This window comes from Macrotis lagotis, chromosome 7, assembly GCF_037893015.1.
Source record: "Macrotis lagotis isolate mMagLag1 chromosome 7, bilby.v1.9.chrom.fasta, whole genome shotgun sequence".
Classification (NCBI taxonomy): domain Eukaryota; kingdom Metazoa; phylum Chordata; class Mammalia; order Peramelemorphia; family Peramelidae; genus Macrotis; species Macrotis lagotis.
Window position 1 is genome coordinate 8,420,419 of NC_133664.1, and position 23,725 is coordinate 8,444,143.

Below are 23,725 nucleotides of genomic sequence, written 5' to 3' on the forward strand. Positions count from 1 at the left end.
CCTTCCTTCCCTGTGCTTCACTTTCTGTAATGTGAGGGAATTGGACTAAATGGGTCTCTGATTCTGAGTGTAAACGGGAATCTAAGTATCATGAGGCAAGAAAAAAAGAACCTTGACATTGGAGTCAAGGGGACCTGGGTTTGAATCTCATCCCTATGATGTATGTATGGTCCTTTATCAGTAAAATGGGAGTCTCCTACAGCTCCAAAGCTGTGATCTCTGAAAACATAAATTTTTAGACCAAATTCCAAATATGGTCTAATTAAAATGGCAAAGCTATGTAATGAACATAAGATGACTAGGAGCAACATCAAAACTCCTTGGTCAGTCTCATTGGCCCAGAAGAGATGGGAGAACACGCCTTTGATAGAGAATTAATTTCTAACTTTGATTAAGAGAACATTTATCTGCAGCAGATTGCTGGCCGGCCTTTCATCCTAATGGTCACGATTGTTTTTCCCCTTCAGGAACTTGTTTCATAACAAAGAAGATGCTGTTTTTGTGAGATCATTGAAGAGATCTGTGACCAAGTTTAGCTTTGTGGATTGGGACACCGTCCCCACCAGAGTTGAGCGCTGTTTGGAGGGCAAAGATGAGAGACCTGTGGAGTGGGCCACAGTCAGGATCAGATGACCGCCGGGCACCTTCCCTAGAGCTTTTTTGGGGGAGGGGGGGAGGGTTCTGTCCAGCTTCTGCTTGAGAATAGTTTTCAGAAATTACATTTAATTAACACTGCATGTGGCTCATTAGAGTGTATGTTATAAGCAGATTCTGCCTGGGACACTATGGGAAGTGGGAATGAGCACAAAGGCTGACACAGTTCTAGCCCATTGCCAGGAGCTTACACTCTCTAGTTCTTAATTTAGGATCCTATGACATTATGCCTAGCTTCAACATGGCTGAGGTTAAGGGCTAAGCAAATCAATTTGGCCCCGAAAGAGGGAAGAATTTCTGGTGAACATAAGAAAGTCAGCCAAAGACTCAGCAGGGGTAGGAGAGATAGACTTGCCTGGGCTTGGGTCAGGAGCAGATGGAAAGGGCCCAGCCATGGATGGATCTAGGATCACAGGCTAAGATGTAACCCTGGAAGACAGTGAACTCCATCTCCACATTTTACAGATGGGGATGCCGAGTCTCAGAGGCCCAGGATCACACACTAGTGTCACAGAAGGGTTTTGAACTTAGGCCTTCCTGACTCCAGTCCAGTGCTCTCCCCTCAAGGCTGGTAGCCCTTAGTCTGATGAGGGGCCTCATTCCAACAGGCTACTTTGGAGTAGTGGAGGACCATGACTGCTCTGAGGACTCCACACCCAAGAAGACATCTTGAAACATCTTTTGGAAAGCAAGTTACTTATTCACTTTTTTGCAGTGTTGTCAGGGCCCCCAGCAGCTGCCTCCCCCAAATAACCATTATTTTCTCAAGTTCACAAACCTAGACTTCTTTTTTCTCAATGGGTCTGAACTGGGATTTAGGAGCTGATCAGAGCCCTCAATTCCTATCACTGTTCTTGGAGCATTCTCCAGAACCCAGAGGTATATAAAGGCTAATAATGGCCTTGGGCTACATTCAATCCTTTAGCAGGGGCAATGAGGCTGCTGACTTTGAACAATCTTAACTCGCTTAAGTCCAATTCACTCACAAAACTTCCTGTGATATCACTGATCCTATTAAAAATATGGATGAACAAACTTTACTATTGCCAGTTCTATGTATGGCACTGTTCAAGGATCCCAGGAGGGCAGAGGCAAGACTTGATTGTATCCTTCAAGGAAGTTAAGCTTGGGAATAGGAAACAACACAGGATCTTGTAACTTGGAAGGAAGTTTGGGGCCATCAAGTCTAATTCAAATGAAGTTAAGCATACTATTTATAACACCCCCTGATTGGCCATCCAAGCTCTTCTGGAAGGAGGGGTTCCTCTCCAGAGAGCCCCTGCCACTTTGGGGTCATTCTGTGAGGTTGCTGGTCCTAACATCCTTCCTCAACAGAGCTTCCACCCACTGATTCTGGTTCAGATGGCTGGGACCAAATAAGCCAAATCTAATTTCCCCAATGTCGGGTCTTTGGATACTCTCATGTCTCCCTTAACCTTACTCCTCAAAATTAAACACACCTAATCCAACTAATGCTCATGTCACAAACCTGAGGCCCTTCACCACATGCTCCAGACACTCTTCAGTTCAGACCAATGAGGAATTTCGGGTATGAACCCCTTAAAAATAGTTTCAGCCTCTCAATGGGGTCAGAAGTCAGAAGGCGAGGGGTCGCTGAGGGTCACTGGTTGAAGTGAGGCTGCTCATTCAGAAAGCTGGACAGAGTAAAGGGGGGAGAGAGAACATGGGGAAGGCATAGACATCATCTAAGGATTTAGACATTTAAAGTGTTTCAAAATAATTTGTGTCCAATTGTAATTGCTCAAGATAAGATGAAACTAGTGGCCTTCCAAGAGAGACCCAGGGCAGATTTGTGGATCTGCAGATCAGATACTTGATTCTAGGGTTCAAGATGGTTAGAAGAACCAAGTGGCAGCTAAGCCAGAATTCAGGCCCAGAGACAGTTTTCATGGCAGATTTCTGGGGATGGAAGATTTCCCCAGCATCTTACACTGTTGAGCCCTTCCCATATGACCTTATGTTTCAAAGAAAGAGAGCACTGGGAAGACTAAAACTCTCGCCAGGTACCCACTCACCTGCCCTCCTCTTCCTCCTTCCCTGTGGCAGGGTCAGAGGTAGGACAGAGAGCAGAACGTAACTGAGGTCAGACTAACAAACTCCCTGGAGGATTTTAGCCACTGTGATGAGTAAGCCGCCATACAGTAAGGAGAATAGGAGCAAAAAGGGTCAGACTGGAAGAGATGGCATGTTTATTTTAATTCAAGAGAAAGGAGGGTAGAGCGGTCACCAATGCCACCCATTCGAGGTCAGCTAACTTTCCAGTTTCTGCTCATATGCCTTCGGAATAGGACAGAGCCCCCCAGAGGACAAGGATGGAAACCCAGCCATGATTTGGGGAATGACTTTTCAGAGGAAGGGCACCTAGGAAATTTCACGTACCAAACTGGCCTCTCTGCATCTATGGTTGAGAAATTGCATTTATATTCTTAAACAGAGCACTGAGGAAGGTCTTTAGTGAAGAGGAGCTATGAGCACAGTTCGGTTGGGGGTCAATCCATTCCTGGGGATCACCTCCCTCCCCAATAACATGCAGATTATTCTCCCCATAGCACCTAAGCATCATGTTATACAAGATTGGGGCAGTCACCAGGACAAAGTCCAGCATTTTCTGAAATGTATTTTCCTGAATCTATCATAGATGCAAAAATATTATACCAGGGAAGAAACTTAGTCTAATCTTCTCAGCTTATACCTGAGGAAACTTGAGTTCTCTCACAGGTGAAATGACTTACTCAAGATCACACCGATAAGGTGCTGAGTACAAATCTCAAGGGTTTTCCTCCTCTCCCATAGACTCAGGTCAGCTCCACAGAACATCACTCCTTTTGTCTGATCCCCGCTCTACCCCACTCTTGAATCTTTTCTATGTCTCTGTGGCTCCTTATCTCCAGGATTTTCTGTTTGATACCTTCTGTTTTCTTCCCGTGGGGTCCCTGACAAGTTTACAGATGGCAGATGGGTAAAGCTACTGAGACATTCCCCAAAAGGGAAGTGCTAGAGGGGGCACAAGCCAGCCCTGTCTCATACCCAGTCTACCATTTCCTTTCCATTTGGTATCCTTCCTCCTTCCAAGCAGACTGGATAAAACTCTTGCTCTGGGATGGGAAAGGGGACCCAGTGGAATGATGAGCCATGACAGCCTTCTGAGGAGTTGGTCGTGGGAAAGGGAGATGCTTCTGGGACAAAGAGGTTATCTTCCATCTTAGAAAAAAGCTATTTCTCCAGAGAACGCAGCTCCTCTTATATGCTAGAAGTTAGTGGGAAAACATGGGAGGATATTCAAAGGATGCTCAAAGGATGCCTCTTCAGGACAGTGTGGAGGTGATGGACATCGAGGCAGCTCAGCACTCTTCTAATGTTCGATACCATTAGAACATAACTGCTTTAAAATCCTGGCCAGCAGGAGTACCTAGCGCCACTCCCCACTGACATCACTCTTCAGACAGTGATGGTGGCTAGGTGGCAGGTGGCCCCATGTACCTCCCGGCTACATCTCAATGGTGGCAGCTCCCCAGAGGGCATCTGTCATCATATCTTTGAAGGAATCTCCTCTAATGCTGACACATGCATGGAAGATACTCTCAAAGTTGGAGGGCAGCCTTTGTCCAAGCACCCGTGCCACTACATCAAATGTTTTTCTTAAAAATGGCAACAAGCCATGATTACAATGGGTAGATTGCAGGACTGCAACTTGTGGTTTGCTGTAGTGAGGAAAGCTCGCATGTTCCCTTCTCAGAAACTACCCTCTTGTTCTAATGAGATGGGACTTTCACACCATGTAGATGAAGCCTGCTCAGGAGAACAGGTTGTATATTTTTAATTTTTTTTTGCAAGGTAATGGGATTAAGTGGCTTGCTCAAGGCCACACAGCTAGGTAATTATTAAGTGTCTGAGGCCGGATTTGAACCCAGATACTCCTGACTCCAAGGCCGGTGCTCTAGCCACTGTGCCACCTAGCTGCCTCCAGGTTATATATTTATAATCTGGGTCTTTGTACTGGCATCCTCAGAGCTTAACAAAGATCTGGCTTATAATAGGTCCTTAAAAAATGTTCACTGATTGAGTAACCTATTTAACAATAATCAAGGCTGTGCCTTTTTTCCCCAAGGCTGCCTTCTTTTAAGTGTCTTGAAATGAGATGCCTTGACTCTCTCAGAATAGTGGCATGCCAAGGTGAGCCCTGCTCTGTGTATGCAGGTACTCTGCTAGGTGTGACATAGCTGTAACATACTGACGGTGACAAACAAGGAGGAAAAGATGTGATTGGGAAAGCAAAGGGCTGACTGGGAAAGCTGGGCCAGTCATGTAGTGAGAGCTAGGGGTGCCTGTGGGGACCCTGGGTGATCAACTGGTATCCGCATCATATCTAAAGATGGAGTAGATTCTCCAGAATGATATGCAGGCCCTTATGGTTGGGAACCTGCCAGAGAACATGGATTAGGGTCACATGGGACAGGAAGGGGTGAGTGAGCTGTGACCTGCACCCACTGGAGGGAGAGCACAGATTCAGCAAAGTGTGGAACAGCCCTCTGTTGCCTCGCATGGCTCCTAGCTCCATGGCCAAGAGGGCTGGGCTACTTTTCTTGGATACGGCAAATCTACAGATCCATCTGGGTCCTACTCCTCTGGTTCCTTCACACACCCTGCCATGTCCTGGGGACCAGTGTCACCATCTGTCTCCAAGGTTGTTTGGGGGGCCACTTTCACACCTGCCTTTTCTTCCTGGGCCACATCTGTAGGGTCCTCTTTGGTTTCTCCAGTGTCACTTTCTGGCTGATCCTCATTAGGTGAATTTGAATTGACATCTGACTCTTTTTCTGAGAAAAAAGATAGATCACATGGTGAGCAATGGCCTACACCAACATTTCTATTTTTGACTTCATGACTTGTTCATTTAACCAAAACATGTTCTTGCTCATTATGTTCACATGTACATATAAGGGGAAGTGTGCTGAGTAAGTGAAATGAGAGCAATCCAATCAGGCAACCAGGCAGGGATAGTCCTTTCCCCGAGGTTACAGGATAAAAGCTCTGGAACTAGAAGGAAGCTCAGAGGCCATCAATTCTAACCCTGCTGCCATTTTACTGATGAGGGATTAAGCCCAAGCAATGTTAAGTGCCTTCAGATGATCTTCTTGAGCTGAAGGGATGTCAAAGATCATGTTCACCAATCCTCTCATTTTACAGATGAGGACACTGAGGCATAGAGAGGATGAGTGGCTTATCATGATTTGAAAGAGTAGTAAATGACAGCATCAATATTGAAGTGCAGGTCCTGCTCCAGGTTCAGCACTCTTTCCACTAGGCCACACGCCCTCCCAGATAGGGCCAAACAGAAGCTGTAGGTCAAACCCATATGTTGTAGGCCAGAGAAAGAAAAGGGACATGCTAAAATACCCCTGGCCAGACCCATCTTCCCATCACATCTGATGTCATACACTTCTGAGCTATGTGACCCTGGGCAAGTCACTTAATCCTGTTTACTTCAATTTCCTCATCTGTAAAATGAGCTGGAGAAGTAAATGGCAAACTGCCACAAAATCTCTGCCAACCCCTCCCCCCCATGGTGTCATATAGAATCAGACATGACTAAAACAACAATTCACTCTCCATCTTCCCACCATGGCCTTATCTGTGATTTTATTGGTGCAGAGTACTCTGAGAGTGAAAACCCCTCTTTACTGGTCTTTCTAAATTTTAAAAGTCAGAGAGAGCTCTCTGGGTCACTGAGAGGTCCCCCAAATAGGATAAAGGATTTGTTGGCCCCAGGGCTTGACAACTGAGAGGTCATTGCAATTGGTCAGGTGAGTCCCAAGGAAGGTGGTGAACAGTGAGAAGGGTTCGGATGAAAGAGAAGCCGTCACAGGAGAAATGACAAGATTTGGAAACTAACTAGACATGGGGGCTGAGAGATGATGAAGAATGAAGGATAATGCTAATGTTGCAAAACTGAGAGAGACTGAAAAGGAGGGAATATTTAAAGTTTAGAGATGGAGAGAGAGGGCTGGTTTGGAGGTGATGAGACCTAGGCTCAAGTGCCACCTCCTAATACACAGTGGCTCTGTGACCATGAGCAAATCATTGCACCTCAATGCTCCAAGCAACTCTCTAAGATTAGAAGCTCTATAGGTCTTGTCAATTTGCCTCTGTAAAGAGGATTTCCTCAGTGGGAACTTTTCACACCCATAAATCACAGGTTTAGCCTCCTAGGGAGGAAGGAAGCCAAGATCTCCTGAATGGCAGAGGCATGATCAGCATTTTTGTGCTTGTCACCCCATGGCAGGATAAGTTAAAAGAATAAGGGATTAGTGATCCTTTCTAGTGCTGGTCTCTTCCAAGCTGCAATTCTTTTTTTCTCCTTTGTGCTACTGCCAAAAGATCCATTTCAATTCATTAAACATTTCCTAAGCATTTCCTAAATGCTTACCATGAAGAAGTCATTAGATTAAGTGCTGGGAGAGATACAAAGATTAAAATAAAATGTTAGACCCTGACCTCCAAGAGCTTACATTCTACAGAGGGTAGGGGCTCAAATGACAGGTGCATTGCCCACCTTCAAATCCCACAGCCTGTGAAATCCAGGAGCATCATCTACTAAACTTGCTCACCTTCTTTTTGTTTCTCTTCTTGCCTCTTCTTCTCTTTGGCAGCTTCCAGCTCTTGCTTCTCATAGGCATCCTTCAGTATCTTACAGACTTTTTTATGAGTGAACCAGTGGATTTTCTGGCAATTCTGGTTGCAGTAAATGACCTGAAAGTGACAAAGGAAGATATTTCTGACAACACATTCAGCTTTCAAAAGAAGCATTTGTTAAATAGCTCCCTAGCATGAAGCTTGCGCTATGAAATGATCTGAGTTCCAGAAGAACCTTTTGGACCAAAATGTGCTTGTCTGAGGTAGAGGCTGGGGTTGGGAAGAGGGGAGAGAGACAACAAGGAAGAAACTAGGGCAAGAACTTGCCAAAAGGCTCAGAAAAAGGACAGTGGAAGGATAATGAAAGAGAGTATCTGACTAGGAAAAGCAGTAGTTATCTTAAGAAGGCATTCATCTCAAGGGTTAATGGACAGGGAAACTGGTCTGTGAATGAATGAATGAAAGGTAACAAAGCATCTCTGATGTCCCTACTTAGGGCAGGCTCTGTGCTAAGAACTGCAAGTAGGTGGTACCAGATTACCAACAAGGGATGAAGGAGAAATAAAAGGATGCTGCCGCAAAGCTTCCTGACCCAAAAAATGCAACAGTCAAGGAGACTGAGTGGAAAGCTCCTGGCTCTCACAGCATCCACACAATGCCAAGAAAGCCCCTGGCACTGTGGGTAAATCCCTTGTAGAGGATTTAATTTAGGAGAGATTGTGGAAAGAGACTGTGTGGTGTAAGATGATACTGATGGGGTGTAATGGGAAGGTAAGTAAGCACTCATACCAAGGAGATGAAAGACCCACTAAGATGTCTATGCTGTCTCAGGATCCATTTGGATTACCATTCAAGCAGGATGTTGGCTGGACTCAATTGCTTGGCTTACCATTTTACACACGGAGCACCTCTTATCTGCACCCTTTTCTCCACATGTGGTGCAAAACTCCACATCTACAAATCCTACTTGACCGGTGATGGCTTGAGTGAGCACAGAGAAGGCCGTTGGATCAGAGCCCTGAAGAAGGAAAACAGCACGTGGCCCCGTCCGATGACAAAGGGGACAAAGAGTCCAACACACAATCACAAAAGCGAAATGATTAACATCATCCCATAGCATCCACAGTGGCACAGAGATTACAGTTCTCTTTAGGGTACAAAACCACAACCAAGCTATGTGGACCTTAAGGCCATATGAATATTTTAATTTGCTGCATTCAGAAAATCATATTAAGGAATTTGAGGACATTGGAAAAGGTTTGATGCAGTCAATTTTGCTACTACAACTGCTAATTCAGGACAGCTAGGTCTCCTCCTGATTCTTTGTCATGACAACAACAGGCTCTAAGAAACCGAATTGGGAGTAAGAAGGAAAATTGAGAAAATGAAAAACATTATCCTTAGGATGCTGCAAATTGGGTTACAGAAAGGGATTTCCTCTATCTCTTGGACCCATGGGTCCCTGAGTATAGAACAGTCATTTCTTTGTCTTGAAAGATTTGTATTAGAAGCCACCAAGCCACCAAGCACTGGGTAATCTCTTCTTGGCTTCCAGATACTGTGCTAAGCCTTGGTTCTGACCAGAGGGCAGCTTAGTCCCTACTTTTTATGGGTTTAAATGTCCCTGGAGTGGCTGCTCAACATCAGCCTGTGACAGTCATCCCAGAATGGAAGGGGCTGCATGGGCTCTTCCTCACTGAGCCATGGCCAGATGAAGGTAAGATTCCCATTGATGGCCTCAGAGGTCCCTTCCATATCAGAGTTGGTAATTCTTGGACAGATTTAACCTAAATCCAAGAGGGAGGTGCAGACAAACACACTTCTCCACTTTCCCACCTAGAGAAACAAGCCTAGTGTCCTACACTCCCACCCTGTGGCCCTCCTGAACCCCAGCTCTGCGGGTCCCAGGAGATTCTTACAATTTCAACAGGGGCGATGCTTCTGACGAGCTGCTGGAGGAGGGTGGTTTCACAGTAAGGGAACTTTCGAATACACTCTCGGATGAATTTTTCTTGATAGACAGGAAACCCGTCTGTCTCTCGGCCTTTTAACAAACTAGAGAGAAAAAAAAGAGAAACATGTTGAAGCCCTCACTTTGCCTGTGACTTCATATATGAAAAGGGGAGGCCACGTGGTTCAGTGTGTAGACAGGTAGAGGATTGGGATTTAAAAAGATTTTGAATTCTCACTGTCTAGGACACCCTGGGTTAATAAGTGACCCTCTCTGGGTTTCTTGTGCCCATCCATAAAGTGGCATCTCCAACTCATCGTGTCCAAAGGGACCTCATGATCTTCTGTCTAAATCTTCTTCACTTTCCTCTGACTATTCCCTATCATTCTCTAAAGGCCAACACCATCCTTCTAGTCACCTAGTGGTCTATTCCCCATTTGATTTCTCCCATATTCAATCTGATACCAAAGGCCTATTGATTTTACTTTTGCATTATCTCTAGACTAGTCCCCCTTCTCTCCTAGGTCACAGGCCCCATCTGGGTACAGGCTCTCACCATCTCATGCTGGATTATTGCAGGAGCCCCTGGGGGGGGGGGGCTATGCCTGCCTCAGGTCTCTCCCCACTCCTGTCCACCCTCCATTCAGTCATTAAAGTGATCAACTCAAATTATGGCAGGTTTGGCCACGCTGTCCCTGTCCTCCATCTGCTCCCAGGATTCCCTATCAGTTCCAGGATCAAATAGAAAACGCTTCACTTGTCCAGTCTTTTCACATCTTAACACTCTTCCCCCTGACCAGATATCCTGTGATTCAGTAGTCCTGGCATTCTTGGTATTCCTCAAACACCATCTTTCATTTCCAGACTCCAAGCTTTGCACTAGCTGTTTCCCAGTCCCCTACATCCTCTGGCTTCCTTCAAGTCACTTCTACAGGAGGCTTTTCCCCATCCCTCTTTGCTGTGGGTCTCACCCTTTTGTCAAACACCAATCATTGAGATGAAGGTGCAAGAAATTTAGTTTGGCATTGCCTCTGCATGTGAAAGGGTCACAGTGTCAGAGCTGGAAAGGGCCTTGGAATCATTGGCCCCAACACTCTTATTTTATAGATAAGGTGACTGAAGCAGCATGGTGAGGCGCTATGGCCATTAGTAGAGTCAGGAATCCCAACCCCAGCCTCTTCCAGGAGCACCCACATAGACGAGGACACCTGGGGCGGTGGTTCTCCCACACAGAAGCTGGCATCTCCCCATTTGACTGTGAGAGTCTATTGTTGACTCTCTAGGCATCCCCAGCACTTAGCTGTTGATGACTCCAGTCCTGATACTACCCCAGGATGCTAGATTTGGAGCTAGAAGCAACCTGGGAATTCATCTAGTCTGTGGAGAAAACCAAGGCCTAGAGCAATGAAGAGACTGGCCCAGGGTCTTTCGAGTCCGGCCTGGTCCGGTAAGAACCTTGGACAGCGCCAGAGCACAATCCCACCTTTTGATGAGACCGTCCAGCTTGTCTTCTCGCTCAGTCAAGAATTTGAGGCATTTCTGGAAAATGCAGCTGATGTAATGCATCTTCATGGCCAGGACCTCGTTCATGTCCCGCTGCTTCATGCACTTCTCACAGATCAGATCCATCACACGGGAGCATTTCTTCAGGGCGTCCGCCTCGGCCAACAGGGGGTTTTCTTTTACAAGCATCACGATCTTCAAGACATGACAATAAACTTAGAAAAATCCCTAAACGTACCAATCAGCAGGCTGGGAATATAGTTTGTTAACAATAATAACGACCAAAAAATGATACTAATGATAGCTGGCATAGTACGCTGTACATTTCCTCAGGCAATCCTCAAAACCACCCTGGGAGGTAGATAGCATGACAACCACTTTACAAATGAGGAAGCTGAGGCTGAGAGGTTAAGTCAGACTTGTCAAGGTGCCCCAGCCAGCAAGTCCCAGAGGCAGGATTTAAGTCCATCTTTCCCTGACTCCAAGACCAGTCCTCTACTTGAGAAGGCCATAGGCCCCCAAACCATCAGCCCCCCACTTAGGATGGGGATCCTTCCTCTCCATGTAACCCAGGTGTCTGTGATGTTCTGCCCAGGGAGAGAGAGAGAGAGAGAGAGAGGCAAGAGAATTGGGGTGAGCCAAGGAGTAGCTACAAGAACATCTCTGGGCCTTGGTTACAGGTTTCATCCCAGGTAGGGCCAGGACCAATGAGTCCAGAACATCAGACTTGAGGCAAATAGCTGCTTAAACAACTAAGTACAAATGAGGCCTCGACAGACGAGACATGCTCATTTTGTTACTTTCCTCAGACCAGGGCTTGCAAAGAAGCTTCATCCAGGCAGAAAAACAATGAGCAAGCCTGTTTACAGGTTTGATTGTCACATAATTGTTTGCCAACACCGAGGCCTCCTTAGAAAATGGGTCTTGTTCAATATTTTCATCCAGTGACAGTGTGACCCACAGCTCACTAGAAATAAACTTCTAATTCTCAGGACTCTGAAGCTCGCTTTCCCTCTCTCCCTAGCTTGCTCTCTGTGCCTGTCTCTCCTCTCTGCTTCTCCTTTCCTCTGCTTATGGGCTCAAACTATTAAGCTCTGCTGCGGCAGCTTACAAGATTCTCCTAAACACAATTATTGATCCTGTTTCCTCCAAAAGGGCTGAGAGGTCTCTGGAGGCTGTGATTAAAGGTGGCTCCATCTTGCCCAAACGCCTCCTAAGGGTCTATTCCCTGGAGCTCGGTTGCCATCCCTCTTTGTTTTTCTCCTTTCACAATATATATTGCAGATTCTGGGCAAGAAGCCCAAATCCCCCAGTGCTGCCTGAGTTTCATGGGAGCCCAAGCAAACTTCTGTTGCCATAGTGGCCCCAGGGCTGTGATGCTGCTGTACCAGCAGCAATGATGCAATGAAAAGAGAAGTCTCAAGGTGGGGGAAAGGGAAGGCTTCCTGCTCCTGCCACAAGTCTTGGGGTTAGCTGGCCTGGGGTTCTGTGTTGTGAGAGAATACCTATGAACACTGTGCCCCTCAAACAAGGGCTCCTGTGGCATCACTGGGACTCTGGGAAAAGACAAAAAAGTGGTCTCCAAAGCATGACCAAAAGAGCCAGGCTCGTGTTTGGTATCCAGACTTGGGGATCTAAACAGACCCGGCCATAGGTTTGTTCCAAAGAAGACCTGGGGGGCCTTAGGAGGGGGTCAGAAGCTCAGCCTGCTAGGTAATTAGAGGGCTGTCCTGTTGGAGGGGAGGCTTTTGGGGGAGGGGAGTGTAGCTTCCTGTCCCTAGAGACTGGGAGGCCTTCAACCTGAGGCTGGGTGAGGAAGGGGGAACTCTCTGTCATAGGGGTCCACTGGGGAAACCAAGGTCCAGCAAGCTCTCCTAGGCTGATACAGGGAGCTGACCCTTGGAATGATTCCTCTCTTTTTTAACAGACAAGTCTCTGAAGTAATTGCTTCATCCTGTTTTCAGTCTTTAAATAGTTCAATCCAAGGGACTAGTGGCCTCTAGCTGTTTGATCCTGGGAAATGAGGCTACCTGAAAAAAAAATTCCTCTCTGTGTCTGGGGGTGAGGAAGGTTAAGGGTGGAAGGGGGTGTAGGAGCAGGAGGGGGGGCAGGAGTAGGGGTTCACCAGAAACAGAGCTGGAAAGCCCCAACTTCTTAGTCTTTGTGTGTCAAGAACACTGGAACGTACATTTTTTTTCAAGGTTAGACTTCAGGGTGAGCATGGACTCCGTGAGCCACATCAACACAAAGTCCCCAGGTGAATGACTGTGCCTCCACCAGCCCAGGGAGCACAGAGGCCAGGCACCAGGAGCAAGGTCTGCCTCAGTGGGGGTAGAGTGAACAAGGTTTTTTTTTTTGGGGGGGGGGGGCAATGCCTTGGGCCAAATGGCCACTGTTCACAGCATTTCAGCTACTCCACACACAGCAGGGCATCAGGCCCCAAGCCCCAGACCTCACACTGTCAGGACCTGGCCAATGGCAGGGCCACAAGTACGGGGCAGGTAGGCTACACGCAGGCCACCTTCTCCATGTTGGGATCAGATGTGTATGGGCAGATCCTGGGGGCTCACTGACCAAGCCCAACCCCTTCTCCTGGTGTTTGAGGTGGGAGCCCCGGCCATATCTGGCTAGCAGGCACCCCCTTCCTTCTCCTTTCCCTTAGACCCCAGGGTTCAGAGATGCCAGCTTCTGAGACTGCAAACACCAAAGCCCCTCACTCTTCTCTCCTCCTGCCCCCCACTGCTATTCTCTCATCTCTAATCACCTCATTCCAAGCCTTTCCATGATCTGCTCTGCCCCTCCCCAGATCCCTCGAAGCCTTGGGCCTCATCATCTGCTCTCCTTCATCTCAGACCTCTGGAGCATTCTTACAGTCTCCTTGCATCCCTGAACCCCAAGCCCTGTTTTCCTTGGAGACACCTCATTCCTCACTGCCACCAATCAGAGACAGCTCCTGCTCTGAAGGGGCCTTTCCCCTCTGGCTCCCCAGCTACCCAGAGCTGTCTCCCCACACCCAGCTCCCACCTTGGGGGTGGTAGAGATACCCTGCCTGACCACTGGGACATCACCCTGCAGCCAAGCTCAAGAGGTCTGACTGTTCTCATCCACCTCGTGGCGGCTTACCTGCATCCTGGCCTCAAGGACAGCCTCACCCTGAGTCCCTTGCCACCCAGGCCCACCCCGGGGCAGAGAACCCTCTCCCCATCAGAGGGCCCTGGGCAGGGTTGCCTCCCCAGAAGTACCTTGACAGGATGGAGATTGGTGGTGGTGACCATCTTGTGCAGGGGCCCCGCCAGCTTTGGGGGCAGCCTGGGCTCCTTCTCCAGCCCCTGGGGTTTTGTGTAGTAATCCAGTCTCTCTCGAGGACAGAAGTTGTTAATCACGGTCACACAGTCATGTTGGCCTTTGAAAAAGAGCATCGGCTGAGAAGCTCCCCCTTTGGATCAAGGACCAGACCCTGCCTACAGTCTGGGCACCCATGTCATTACCTTCCAAATCTGGGTCCTTAATTTAGCACACTGTAGATAAGCAAATACTTCCAAATCTCAGGTCCAAATGATCCTGTCTTTGGGCCTCCCAGTCTACTCTGTCCAGTAGGGCTGGGACTCCCTGGGCCAGAAAACCCTAGAGAATGAAGCAGGCAAGGTAGCTAAGCAATGCTGGATATGGACTGCTCATCCCCAAAGCATCTGGATCACTCTGCTTGGGCTTGTTCCTCATGATCACCAGTTAGGAGGACCAAGGCCAAGGGAAAGTTCCCACTTCCTTAGCCATTCCTTACGAGGGACTCAGTCTTCAGGACATCTATATCTTTCAGAGAATTGTTTTCCTGGTCGTAGAAATGGCTTTCTAAGGTACAGACCTGATCAGGTCCCAGTTTGGTTCAGTTTCCTTCAGGATGACTCAGGAGGCTTTACTTCAATCTGGTGTTGTAAACCCTCAGAAAGAGGATTCCAACTAGGCTCCCCTTCACCCCAGTCCAGCCAAACTAGCTGGCTCAGCTCTCTGTAAGCATCTTTCTCCCATCTTTGCACTGGCTTCCCTTCCCTCCCTGCTCTCTGCCTTTCAGGATCCATGGCTTCCTTCCAGGCTCACCTCCCAGCACACCTTGTTTTGGAAGGCTTGTTTACCCCCAACCGTTAGCCCTCTCCCTCCCTAAGAATCTCACTTTCACTTATGCATCTCTGTGGTGTGCCCTAGCAGAATGCAAGCTCCTGGAGGGCAGGGGCTGTCTGTCTTTTGGGTCTCTGCCTCCCCAACTCCCAGATCAGGGTTGGCTCAGGAATGAGAAGATGCTGCCTTAAGACTCTGACTTTTGTGAAGGACTCTCCTATCATTCCCTACTTCTCTTAAAAGCTGCAAGAGTTTGCCAATCTGTTCCACCACTGTCCCCATGGTGTATGCCCATTTATTTGAGGCCCGTCAAAGTGACGGGCACAAGAAGGGAGAAGTCTGCTGCTGATATCCCAAACCACTAACCCCAGCTGATGCCAAGGGGGCACTTGAAATGTCAAATGATTTTTGTCCCTAGGAAACACTGTTGGGCAAACCTTCTTTTTGACCCCCCCCCACCCCCCCAGGTTAATCACCATTCGTGTTTGGCTAATTACCCACAAAGGCTGCCATCTGTGCCGCTGTCCTGCCGACCGAATTCACAACATCTGTGTCTGCTCCCGCTTCTAACATTACCCGAGTAATGTCTTTATTTCCTAGAGATGAAAGAATATGCAGATTGCCCTGAAGAGCAGTGTCACTTTAAACTGTTTTCTCCCCAGTCTAGAAGGGCTTTATTTATTTTTGCAGTTTCAGAACTGGGATCAATGGGGTTCACGGGGCCCAGGAGCTAGGGTTATCTGGACTGCAGATTCCCTCTCTTCCCTGCCCTAGAAATGACCTATGGGAGGGCTTTAACTCGCTCAGCAGGACTGGAGGCCCCTTTGCAGACTAACTTTTGGGTAGTCCAGCCTGCAGAGTGAGTTGGACTGGGAATCACGATGACCTAGGTCAAGATTCCACCCCAATACTTCCTGGCTGTGAGCCATTGAGCAAGTCACCCAACCTTTCTGGCCCTCAACCAAAGTCACTGGACACAATGACCTTGAAAGTCTGACTTCCTCTATCTGTACTTTGCCAAGAACAAAAAATAACCTCAGCTTTGGGAGGGAAGAATTTATCAAACACTTTTTGAAAAACCTAAACTGGCATCAGTGCCAGACAATTGTGTAGCTCGGGGAATGGGAATCAAAGAAACACTAGAGTCTGACTGAACCAGGGCACAATAGCTTGGGAAGGTGGAAGATCCCCGCCCCCTCTCACCAGAAAGTCCAGCGAACATCAGGGCTGTGTAGCCGTGCTCGTGTTCATTGCAGTTCACGTCGGCCCCGTGGCGCAAGAGCATGCGACACATATCGATTTTCCCTTTGTATGCAGCGTGCATGAGTGGTGTCATCCCATGCTTCGGGGACAGGTAAAAGAAAGGGAAAGGTCGATTAGACATGGCCACAAGGAAAGCTAGAGAGTTGATTGTGAGATGGTGGAGATCCAGGCTCCAAAAAAGACCAGAAAAAGGCAAGGGCACGGATGGGCGCTTAGGCCAAGACTTGAGTGCCCACATTCCCAAACAACTCCAATGATTCCACAAACACAATTGACAAATGGCTTATTTGATGCGAAGGCATACATTTGAAGGGCACTAGGCTGAGGATGGCAATTGGGATAGCTCCAGGGAGACACTGACAGGCATGGCGATGTTTTCCATCTGATCCAGGCATATTGACTGTGGGCTCACCACCTCCCAGACTTCCCTCTCTTCAGTGCCTTGTTCTGAGGCTTGCTCCGTAGTCCCCACCCCCTAGTCTTGGGCCACAGCCCCTCCCCAAGGCTCATTTTTGCTTTCCATAGCAAGTGTACCACAGTTGGCACTGTCCCAATTCAGCTGAATCTCTTCCTTTGAGGTCTGGGTCAGCTGCTTAGGCTGCTGCCCTTTTTGTCCCTCCTGAGGATGGACACTTTGAGAGACAATGCAAGGAAAGCCATAAAACCCAATTTTTTGATATTTGGCCAGTAAAGACTCTTGGGACAGCTAGTTAGCTTGGACTCTCATTATGAGGCCTGGTCCATGGTTCTAGGCGATAATAGAGAAGTGTCGTCTTTACTGCAGGGAAAAAAACCCACTCCCAGGCAAATTCATCCTTCCCCAAATTAAAGACTTTAACTCTCATCATTTTGCACATAAGGAAAAGGAGGTCTGTACCAAAGACCTTGGGTGACTTAGAAAGGTCACACAGGAGATGAGATCAGAAACCAGGTCTTGGGACAGCCCATCTAGGTCTCTTCCTTTTCTGGCCAGACACTGAATTACGCTAACTGCAGCCCTTCTGGGAAGATTGGTATGTGTCTTATTGTCCCCTCCAGCTAGCCTTGCTCTAGGGGGTCTGGGGACAGATTTCCAGCTGGAGGGATGGTTACAACCCCCCTCCCACTTCCCACCCCCCACCACACACACACAGAAGAGAAGTGACATAATATAGGGGTGGTGTTAGATCTTCAAAAACCAGGGTTGGGGTAAGCTGCAAGGCCCTTCTGGGCCTCCTGCAATATTACCAAAGCATCCAAGCTCAGTCCCTCACCTTCTCCTTTCCTCTCTCCTTTTCCTCCACTGCCCAACTCCCCAAAGGTTGGTTCCCTAAACAATAGATTGAAAGGGTCCTCTTGATGTCTCCAGGATTTTTACTACTTCCCCATGCCCATAGGCTTCTCCCGTTCTCCATTTGAGATCCTCCCAGGAGACACCTGCTGCTGCTGCTGACTGTCCTTGCTTGTCTTCCTCTCCACCGCTGGACTTTTTGAGTGGTTTCTCACTGGGCAGCTTGTCTTCCTTTTGTCCAGATTTTGCCCAAAGGGCGCTGGGCAGGTGTTTCTGAGGCCCTCCTGCACGGGAAGCCATTCTCTCCCTTGGAAACTTTTGGAGCCATGCTTCTTAGCCAAACAGTGAGCTAATCCCTGAGGATACAAATCCAAAAGCAAGGAAGCTCCTGCCCTCGAGGAGCTTCTGTTCTAATAGGGAGACAGAAGAGCTATCATGGCCAGGGAAGGCTCATTTGATGTGGGGAGTCACTGGAATGGAGAGGAAAGCCTCAGATATGAGGTATTTTCCCATTTGGTCTTAAGGAAAACACCGTGTAGAGAGATTACTGTATGTGTGTACTCTTTCTCCCTTACACCTCCCCAATACATGCTAACAGAAATACCGTAAGGATCACCCACTGAGAAAGACTTCAATATTGTGACCAAGACAACTCCGAAGGACCTCCAAAAGGAGAGCCGATAAACCCCAAAGGGAGTGTGGACCAAAGCAGCCTTTTCAACTTCATTTTTCTTGCCTTTTTTTAACCTATATGGTTCACATGGAAATTGTTTGTCTTCTGAAAGAGTGGGGTAGGGAGGGAAATTAAAATAGCAAAAAAAATGAATGTTTAAAATAATGATCCATCAACAAGCATTTATTAAGTGCCCGCTCTGGGCTGGGCCCAAGGGAAGCGGCTGAAGATACAAGGGGAGGAGCCGGGCCCGGCCTGCCTGGGCTCACACCCGGCCCCGGCCCCGGCCCGGCCCAGGCCCGGCCTGCCGGGGCTCACAGTGTGCTCAGGAGCGGCCACACCGGGCCCCGGCCCGGCCCAGGCTTCGGGCCTCCCACGTCGGGGCAGGGCCGGGCCCGAGGCTCGGACCCAGACCCCGGCCGCGGCGGCCCCGCGCAGCCGGGGCTCAGCTTGGAGGCGGCGGCCCTGCGGGCCTCCCCGCGTGCCGGGCCGCGCCAGCTCCGGGCCCGGGCACTGCCCAGGCGGGCCCGGGCGCCCGCTCCGAGTCTTTACCTCATCCAGGCAGTTGACGCGCACGTCCTTGCTCCCCAGCAGCCGGCCGGCCTCCTGCACGTCCCCTGCAAGAAGCGGCGCCGGTGAGGGCAGGGGCGGGGGGCTGCGTGCCCGGGGAGGGCATCGCTGCCACCCGGGGCCCGGGCCTCCCCCGCGCCCCGGAGCTCCGCCCCTCCCCCCGCGGGCCGCGGCCCGGGATGCGGGAGCCTGACCCCGGAAGCGGAAGCTGCCTCCGCCGGCGCAGGGGAGGAGGGGGGCCGCCCCCGGGGAGCCCGCACTGGGCCCCCCGCCCGCCCCGCGCCCCCCCGGCCCTCACCTTGCCCGATGCCCGCCAGCAGCTCCCTCTCCTCCCGGCTCAGCTCGCCCTTCTTGGGGGGCGCCATGGGTCCCTGGGCCCGGCGGCCGCGGAGCGGAGGAGGCAGGAGAGCGGAGCCCGGCGCCGCGCCGCCCGCCCGGAGCCGCCCCCGGCCCGCCCCCCGCGCGCCTGCGCCAATGGGCGGCCGCAGCGCGGGGGGCGGGGCCGGCGGGGTCACGGCGCCCCCAGGGCGGCTCCGGGAGCATGCGCAGCCGGAGGCGGGCGGGCCGTGGGCGGGGCCGGGGCGGGACCACGGGGAAGACGGGGCGGGGCCACTGGGGGCGGGCCGGGGCGGGGCCACGGGAGGCGGGCCGGGGCGGGGCCGGGGCGGGGCCGGGGCGGGGCCGGGGCCACTGGGGGCGGGGCCGGGGCGGGGCCGGCGGCTGTCAGGCGGCGCGTCCTTCAGCCCCATTGTCTCCGCCGCCGCCGCCGCGCCGGTCCCGCTCTGCCCTCGGCCCCGCCGCCCCGCCCGGACAGGTACAGGCCGGCGCCCCCGGCCCCCGGGCCCCCGGGCCCCCCGCCCGCGCCCCGGCCCGGCTCCGGGGAAGGGGGTCCCGGCGCCGCCCTCCACGGGGTCCCGCCCCCCGCGCGGCGGGCCGCTGCGGGCCCCGGGGGGAGGCGGCCGAGGACCCCCGGGGCGGGAGGGAGCGGGCGAGCTGGGGGCTGCAGCCCCCCCCCCGGGCCGGGCCCCTCAGCCTCGGTCTCAGCTGGGAGGTTGGGGCGCCCCGGGCCCCCCGCAGGTCGGTCGGTGCCAAGCCCCCCCCGCGCCTGGGGCAGCCGCGGGCCGAGAGGAGGGGGGGGGGCACCTGCCTCAGCACTTGGGGCGCAGCCGGGCCCCTCCCCCTCCCCGGGGGCTTCGGCTCCTGCAGACCCCCTCTTGTGACTTCTGGGGGCGGGGGCGTCCCAGAGCCTCGGGGCTGCAGACGGGGCGCCCCCCGGGCCTGGCGGGGCTGCCTGTGCCGGGGGCTCCCCCAGCTCCGGGGGCCCGACTCCGCCCCGCCCCTTTCCCAGGCGGGGCCCGGGGTGGGGGGCGCGCTGCGCTCAGGGTCGCCCCCGGCCCCTCGTGCCTCTTTTCTGGGGCGGGGCGCCCGGGGGGCTGGAAGCTGCCCCCCCCGGCCGCCGGAGCCCGGGGGGACCTGTCCCCCCTCCCCCCGAGTCTCAGCGAGCTCCCGAGCCGCCGCCCTGACCGGGCCGTGCACTTCGGGGGTCTGTTCCCCAGCACCCCCGGGCGCCGGCCGTTCCCCAGCTCCTGGGCCGGACGCCTCGGGGAGGGCCTGAGAGGGAGGTTTGGGGAGTCACTGCAAGGTGCCTCAGTGGGTGGGGGTCAGCAGAGGGGTCAGCCCGCGGTCCCTGAGCTTGGGGGGACTGCGGGCCCAGCGCACCCAGCCCGGCCCTGGGGCGGCAAGCTCACCCCTGCTCTGACACTTGCCATCCCCCGCCCTGTGACCTTGGGCACTCACTGCACCCCTGAGCGCCTCACCTCCCGGGCATCTCGGGTCCTCCTGATTCCCATCTGGCCACCGGCCCCAGAGGGCTGTGGAGGACAGAGGGAGGCGGGAACAAGCGCAGCCCCCCGAATTCAGTGCATGTGGTCGTCGGGCCATCACCTCCCTGAGGTCCTGAAGGGCAAACATTGCCACTGAACTTCACGGTGACTGGCACACAGCGGGCAGGCACGAATGTTTATCCACTCCTCTGGGTGCCCTGAACGGGCCACAAAAATAGAGAAACAAAGCAGTTCCTGCCCGTAGGGAGCCTTTGGGGGGGGCGGGGGCAAGGCAGAGAACCTGGCCAAGGCTTAAGTCCATGAATGTAGTATAACTTCACTGGGACCAGGAGAAGCCTCCTGCAGGAGGGAGCTTAGGGGCAGAGGGGGGAGGGGGCAGCAGAGCACCCACGGGCGCTCGGAGGACCGGAGCCAGCAGCGTGTCCGTTGGGGGTGGCCTTGGGTGGGGGCCCTTGTGCTGCCCAATGCAGAACCACCAGGGCGTGATGTGCAACGATGTTTTCACATGGCCCAGTACGGAAGGGAGAGAGAAAACCGGCGGGGAGCTGGCATTGGGGGTTTGGTGAATCAAGTCGAAGCCCTTAGAAACAGAGCAACAGTAGGCACATGCCCGCCCTTCCTGACAATGCCAGCCGACTCAAGTCCTAAGCAGTGGCAGGTCTGTCTTGTCCCCTCAGCCCTCCACCCCCTCCCAGAAGCTGCAGGGCCTCCTCTAGCCCTGACTGACGTCAAGGCCCCCCCAGCCTGACTCCAGGCGACCAGGGCCTTTCTTTTAAACTGGATTCATGATTTCCTTGGTTCAGGAAGTTCCCGGTGGGTAACTTCCCCTCCCAAGCCGGGCAGGCCCTATCTCTGCCTTTCTCAGTCTATTACAAAGATGCCCAGGGCCACTGATCCGAGCTCCCACAGACCAGAAGTTCTGGAATCCTTGGCCTCCTAAGGTCTCCCGGGATCGAGCCTCGTCCTTTTCCTTCTCGGTGCTCCCCCAGACCTGCCTCCTTTGCTGCTCCTCATCTGGGGCCTTGAATGCCTTCTCCCCGCACTGCCTTCTAGGAGAAGGGTTTCTCAATCCTCCCCACCCCCTGGCAATGCCTTCCTTCCTTCACCAAATCACAAAGTAGCAGTTTTATCAAACACATGCATGCACATGTGTGGCACATACACAGACACACATGGTGCATGTATTGTCACGTACAAGTCACATGTGCATCACGTGTGTGTCATGCCAGTGTGCATATCTGTGCATGATACACATGTGTGGGCCACCTATTGCACACACATGTGTCTGCAGGTGTGTGACACCCCTAACGGAATGGAAGCTCTCTGCGGGCAGGGGCCGCCTCACCTTTGTGCCTCTTGTGGGGTCCCAGGCTTCTCTATTCAGAGACTCCTTGCCATGGCAAACCAATGAAAATCATGGGACAGTCACCCCATTCAGCAGATATCGCACCTCTCACCTCTCTTCTCAACCAAATGATCAGGATGTTTCCAAAATGCCTCTTGATCACCCATGTGGGCAGGGGACTAGAGGGAAAGATGTCCAGATTGGGGGGCAGGTTTCTGCAGGTTCAGGTCCTGTTTTGAGAAGGCTGCACCCTAAGGAAGAGCCAGGTTCCGATCCTCCCTCTGACCCTTTGCCATTCAGGGAAACTGAGGCAAGTCCCTCCACTCTTGTGTCAGCCTCCTCCTATGCAAAGCAGAGAAAACAGCAAGCAGTGATCCCAACAGATGTAATGGACTTAATGCAGAAATGGGCCTCGCATCTCCACCTTTGTGTTTGAGACCTCCCACCAGGGCTGGGTAGACAAGGGCAGGGTCTTCTCCCTCAGCCCTTCCATTCTTGCATTTTGAGGTCATGCCTATCTCTGCCAAGAGTGGCAGCGGCATAATCAGGGGCCACCTAGGAGCCCTTGGCCCGTCCTGAGTTCGGTGTTCACCGTGGAGCGTGCCAAACGAGAGTCCAGATAATTAACGTTCACAGGCCATCTGCTCTCCTGCAGAAGCATTTCCAGGCCTCTCCCAAGGCCTCCTGCTTTGTTGCTGAGGGCTCCTCTCACCATATTTCACTTTAGACATTTTTTCATAAGGAGAGGGTTTTTTTTTTTTTTTTAAACACACACTGTTTCGTGATAGGAAAGGCCTCCTGGGTAACAATCTGATTTTTTTTTTTAAAGCAAGCCTTCCTAGGCCAAGCCTGCTCAGAAGGCGCTGTTTGGCTTCCTTCAGTTGCCTACCTCAGTGGCCAACCAGGGTGACTTTGGCCCCTTCTTTCAAAGGACCCTGATGTGAAGCTTGGATTGGCCTGTGTGGGTTTTGAGCACGACTTCCAGGGGGGCAGAGAAATCTTTCCTGGAAGCATTCAGGATCCAGGTGGCTGTGGCCCCGAGGCTTTCTCAGGCTCTGGTTCCGTCGTCTCTGTTTATGAACAGTGAAAAGCATTTTGGGAAGGCTTCCCGTGCCAAGAAAGGCTCGTGGTTTCTTTGGGTCTTTTGTGTTGTTGTTTCGGTCATCGTTTTCTCTCTGCGTGAACAAAGGAGGCTCTTTGGGGTTTTGGCCGTTAATCTGTAATGGCCAACCTGGCTCCCTGGCTTCCCAGACCCACTTCATAAGAACTCAGTTTGGACCACATAGTAGGACTTACATATTGACTGACTGATGACAGAGCATGGAGGTTTATCCAGATATTTGTCCTTCATTTTCTATTTTTTTTTTTGCAAGGCAATGGGTTAAGTGACTTGTCCAAGGTTACACAACTAAGTATTAAATGTCTTAGGTCAGATCTGAACTCAGAGCCTCCTGACTCCAGGTGCTGTAGCTCTGTCAGTTTACTGCACCACTGAACTGACCCCATTTTCAAAGAAGACCATGACATCAGGGAGGTGATGCCATGACAAGCACTTGAATTAGATTGGGGGCGGTGTGCTGAGTCACCAGTCTCACCTTCTCCAGAGCCATCTGCGTCCAGTGGCCCGATAGGAATCAGGATGAATGGAGACAACCCTGGAGGTGAGGCAATCAGGGTGAAGTGACTCGGCCACGGCCACACAGCTAGTAAGTGGCAAGTGTCTGAGGCTGGATTTGAACTCCCACCCCTCTGACTCCAAGGTCAGTGCTCTATCCACTGTGCTACCTAGTATGTCTCTGACATACTGAATGATTTGGAAGTGGAAGCTACATAAAGGCAACGTGTTCCCCTGATGGATAGTGAACATGGGCCTGTTGGCAGAGGA

At 51.7% G+C, this 23,725-nt stretch overlaps 3 protein-coding genes across 4 annotated transcripts in view; 2 read left to right on the plus strand and 1 right to left on the minus strand.

The window, feature by feature from the left end:
* LRRC72 (leucine rich repeat containing 72) overlaps positions 1-671 on the plus strand; it is a 24,550-nt gene extending 23,879 nt beyond the window's left edge. The window contains exon 9 of the mRNA XM_074195417.1: positions 468-671. Within this exon, the coding sequence (XP_074051518.1) occupies positions 468-633 (166 nt within the window). The 3' untranslated portion in view covers positions 634-671. The remainder of the gene's footprint in view (positions 1-467) is intronic.
* Positions 671-19,106, minus strand: ANKMY2 (ankyrin repeat and MYND domain containing 2). Of its 2 annotated transcripts, XM_074195415.1 has the most exons (10): positions 18,950-19,106; positions 18,634-18,698; positions 16,079-16,217; positions 15,373-15,471; positions 14,005-14,165; positions 10,743-10,957; positions 9,228-9,363; positions 8,198-8,326; positions 7,284-7,425; positions 671-5,492 (listed from the first exon to the last, which is right to left on the minus strand). In XM_074195415.1, the coding sequence occupies exons 1-10, from the start codon at positions 19,014-19,016 to the stop codon at positions 5,293-5,295; spliced, it is 1,353 nt and encodes a 450-aa protein (XP_074051516.1). In that variant the 5' UTR covers positions 19,017-19,106; the 3' UTR covers positions 671-5,292. The 2 variants fall into 2 exon arrangements, with proteins under 2 accessions (XP_074051516.1, XP_074051517.1); XM_074195416.1 differs by lacking the exons at positions 18,634-18,698; positions 18,950-19,106 and adding an exon at positions 17,555-18,311.
* A 265-nt stretch (positions 19,107-19,371) lies between these two features.
* Positions 19,372-23,725, plus strand: part of BZW2 (basic leucine zipper and W2 domains 2) — a 56,521-nt gene continuing 52,167 nt past the window's right edge. Inside the window, exon 1 of the mRNA XM_074195419.1 lies at positions 19,372-19,465. The gene's annotated coding sequence lies outside the window, so the exon portion shown is untranslated. The remainder of the gene's footprint in view (positions 19,466-23,725) is intronic.